This window comes from Solanum dulcamara, chromosome 4 (assembly GCF_947179165.1).
Source record: "Solanum dulcamara chromosome 4, daSolDulc1.2, whole genome shotgun sequence".
NCBI lineage: Eukaryota > Viridiplantae > Streptophyta > Magnoliopsida > Solanales > Solanaceae > Solanum > Solanum dulcamara.
The window spans coordinates 62,223,918-62,228,230 of NC_077240.1; the positions used below are offsets into that span (position 1 = coordinate 62,223,918).

General features: G+C 37.2%; 1 protein-coding gene across 1 annotated transcript; it reads right to left on the reverse strand.

Annotated features, from left to right (window-relative positions):
- LOC129887480 (probable E3 ubiquitin-protein ligase ARI7) lies at positions 1–2,979 on the reverse strand. The gene has a single exon (XM_055962594.1). The coding sequence runs from the start codon at positions 2,860–2,862 to the stop codon at positions 295–297; it is 2,568 nt and encodes an 855-aa protein (XP_055818569.1). The 5' UTR covers positions 2,863–2,979; the 3' UTR covers positions 1–294.
- Between the last annotated feature and the right edge of the window lie 1,334 nt (positions 2,980–4,313).

The following is a 4,313-nucleotide window of genomic DNA, read 5'->3' on the forward strand; positions in this document are numbered from 1 at the left end:
AAGGGAATAAAATACTGGCAATTACTAGTAAGTAATAACACAAAGCTCAAGCCGTTGTGTACCTGGAGAATGTGTATCACTACAATTACCAGGAACCTCATTTATATGTAATTATGTATAACTATACTACTCCCAAAGCTTATGCATCCAACTGATGCAATAAGAAACTTATAGGTAGCTATTGACCAAAAGCAGAACATAAGACTGATAAAACAGTAAGTTAGAATAATGCAAAAGCTAACTTGAGGCCAAGAGTATCCTCCAGGCAGCCATTTATTTTTAGGAGCAAGGACTTCATTTATGGTGCTCACACATTTGGCATGTGGAAGCATGCTTCTTATTGAGAAATGTACACTTTTCGCATTCCCAACTGCCAGAAGCATCTTCACTGCACATTAGGCATGTCGTGGTAGAGCCAGCATTCAGAAATGTGCACGAATCGCATGCCCAACCTTCAAAATCATCAATCAAATTTTGTGTTAATGGTGCTCCTGTGGCAGAAGTTGCCCCTCCTAAATCGTCGTCATCCAACTTTATGATAAAGGGTGCCCCAGCATTTGTTTTCCTGTGCTTTTTCCCACCACCTATTCTGCTGCTGGTCCCAGCCACATGTGGAGTTTTAGACACAGTGAGGTTGTTGCTTCCAGCCACATGTGCATTTGCCAAGTCTTTCCAGCTGCCTCCTCCAATGTTCATCACCTTGCTGTCCCCAGCCACATGTGGAGTTTTAGACACAGTGAGGTTGCTGCTTCCAGCCACATGTGCATTTGCCAAGTTTTTCACACTGCCTCCTCCAATGTTCACCACCTTGCTGCCCCCAGCTACATGTGGAGTTTTAGACCGAGTGAGGTTGTTGCTTCCAGCCACATGTGCATTTGCCAAGTTTTTCACACAGTCTGCTCCAATGTTTATTAACTTTCTGCCCCCAGCTTGCTGTAAATTACTCGAACTGGTTGTGTTGCTCACCCCAGCTAGTTGTAAAAATTGTGCGCCCATAGTGTAGCTCCTTGCTGCTACAGGTGCATCTTTTGATCCCACAAATTTGCCGCCCCAAGCTTCAAGTGGATTTTTTGATGTTCTCAAAGTGTTGTCTTCTCTTATAAAAAGATTATTGGAGCTATTCGTATTTCCTCCACCAGCAACTAAGACATGTTTCGAGCTCGCAGTGCTATTAGTGCTAGGTAGTTTTGCATTTCTAATTCTCATGAGGGTCATAATTTTCTCAGCTCTTGCCTTGACGAGCATTCTGTCCCCACCTAGTACTAATTTTTTCGAGTTTGTCTGTTTGCTGCTCACAGCTGCATTTTTGGAGCTCGTTGCTATGTTTCCAAGAGCTCCTTGCGAATCAACATCTTCAAGACCATTCTCAAGTGCTCTAACTAAATTCTCAAAGTAATTCTTAGTCACACTAGTCAGACCAGTAAGCTTTATACGGAAATCATCAAATGTTTTGGAATTACCTTCTTCAACATTCAGGTAAATCTCCAGTTCTTTCTCTGCACAAAGGTGAAGCCTCTCCAAACCAGCCTCAGCCTGGCCTTGCAAATACTCAAAAAACTGTCTTTTTGTGTGCTCCTCATCAGGCAAGTAAAACCCATAAGCATAAGTCCACTTCAGCACTCTCCTACATTCAACAATCTGCTTCCAGGCTTCTAAGATGAACTTCAATTGTGTCTCTGGTATGGATTGCAATTCACTCAGCTCCTTAACATTCACTTCCCCCATTCTCCTCAAATCTTCTACAGATTTTCTCCTTGACTTCTCATTAGCAGCCCATCTCTCGTAATAATGTGTGTACTTCTCAATAGATTGCTTGGCCATTTCTTTCTTTTGCTCATCTTCATTCCCTGGCTTGTACTTGTTACATGAATTATACCCATGAACTGACCAAGAATTAAGGCACAACCAACAAAACTGATACTTGCAAGGGTCCCTACAAGTCATTCGCATACACCCTTCATTCTTTTCAATCGGCCTCTTGCATTTAGGACAAGCCTTTGTGTAAGCCAGAATCCAATTTGTGTTCTCTGATTCTGCATTGTTTTTCTCCATCCACTTAACCACCATATCACAATCAACAGGACGATGAGCTTCCTCCGTACAAGTCCAACAAAAAGAATTCGAACACCCACATATAACTTCACAATTATCACTCCCTATATCAAATTCAACCGCAAAATTGCATCCCGGAGCAGGACACCACTTAATTTTCCTGCTTTCCTCAACATAAGAACGAAAAAGAAATCCATAGTACCTCTTTTTATCATCATCGGACGTTAACTGATCGATCATATCCTGTGAGACAGCAACCTTACAAGATGGTTCTGGACATCGCAAATTCAAACATCCAGGACCATCAGCTATTGAATTACAAATATACCCTTTCCAACATTCAACACAGAAAGGATGACCACAAGCAGAAGCCAAAATTCCATCAGAAGAATAATCCTCAAAACAAATTCCACAAGCTACCTCCTTTGATTCCGGAAATTGAACAACTTTTTCCTGTATTTTCAAACCAACAGCTTCTCGAACACTGGATTCATCCGCAAACCATTCTTCGTGAACTTTATTCACACTCCAATTATACCGACGGAGTAAAGCGGATGCCTCAGTTTTGGAAACTGATAGAACAGAGGAAACTTTAGAGATATCATCGTCCATGAGACGACCGATATCATCGTCGGACAAAACGACATAGTTTTTGTCACGGGGAAGATCATCAGGATCATTATCGATAATGTCATCGCCGGAGGACTCCGCGTCACTGTCTGCACCGTTGATGAGGCCGTCGTCGGCGTAGAAGTCATCGCCGGAGGAATCCACGTCGCTTCCGTCGTACATGTCGACGTCGTTCTCCATGATCAAAACTGAGAAGTAAAAAGGGGCAGCTGAGTGAAACTATAATGGCATTGTATTGGTCTTCGGAACAGAGTTTTAGCCCTAAAATACTTGTTTTTTAGATTGTTGAAATCCGCATAGTGATTGGAGAAGGTTTTACATATTTTTGTGGAACTATGGGCCCACTATGTTGACGTGGCAAAAATTTTATATAAATGTACGGCAAAGGAAATATATATCATTTATAGCAATAATATATTTTTTCACTGAATATTTATAATATAAGTATAATATAATTTTAGTACATATTATATTAGCAAGAATAATTTATAAAACTCATATAATATAAGTTTATTAGCATGAATAATTTATAAAACTCATATAATATAAATTTTATTCATGGATAATATATTTATCACATACTTTAATAGACTTATAATACATTGTGTCAATTTTTTACCAAACAAGTATAATATATTTTAAAATACTTATAATACATTTATATTGGATGCATAATTCACTTTTAATACATGAAAGATATATCATAATATTGCTATATATTGCTATAAATGATAATAAATAAAAAATATTGCTAAAATCAGTGATTATTTATTAAAAAGTGTTTTTTCTAGTAATTTTTCCTTTTTTTTTTTGGTTCTTTGCATTTTTGTAATCCTAACGCATATATATTAATTTGAATCTATCCTTTTATTTTTATCAATTACTATCATTTTTTTAAGTGCATTTATACTACTACATAGCGTGTCTGTTTTTTTAATTTATGAAGAAAAAATCCTTAAAAGGGGAGAAATACATGTAACGAGGCTAAGACCTCGTTTATTTTCATTAAGATTAACACGTATGAATCTGGATACACATCTGAATATTAAGATGTTACATTAAGATCTGAATATTAAATAGTTACGATTGTTTGTTTTCTAAACATCTGAATGGAAAAAAATTGTCTCTGTTTTAAAAATAATAAATATAAAATTAAAATAAAATACTGAATTGATCTAATATTATATCAATAAAAATATATAATATTCTTATATGACAATTAGTGGTGGTGATGACTAATGATGGTGATTGTATGTGCCAATTTGGGATGGTGTTCACTGGTGATAGTGGTTATGGGTAATATTTTGGTATAGTGATTGGTACTAGTGATTAACGTGGTTATTGTTGGTAGCAATTGATAATTAATAGTGGACTGATACTGATAACTAATGACAGTGGTGAATGATGATGGTGGTTAGCGATATATAATAATGACTAATGGTGGTAATTATCGATAGTGATTAAGGAATGTAATAATGGTTGGTGGTGATGATTATTAATAGTGGCTAATGGTGATGAATGTTGATTTTTGTAATTGACGGTAGTTGTGGTTGGGCTAAAAATCGTGGTGGTGATTGGTGATACTTGTGGTTGACGATAGTTGTGGTTGGGCTGAGAATCGTGGTGGTGAT

Excerpts from the sequence above, each read along its gene's own strand:
- LOC129887480 (XM_055962594.1), bottom strand. The coding sequence starts at position 2,862 with ATGGAGAACGACGTCGACATGTACGACGGAAGCGACGTGGATTCCTCC.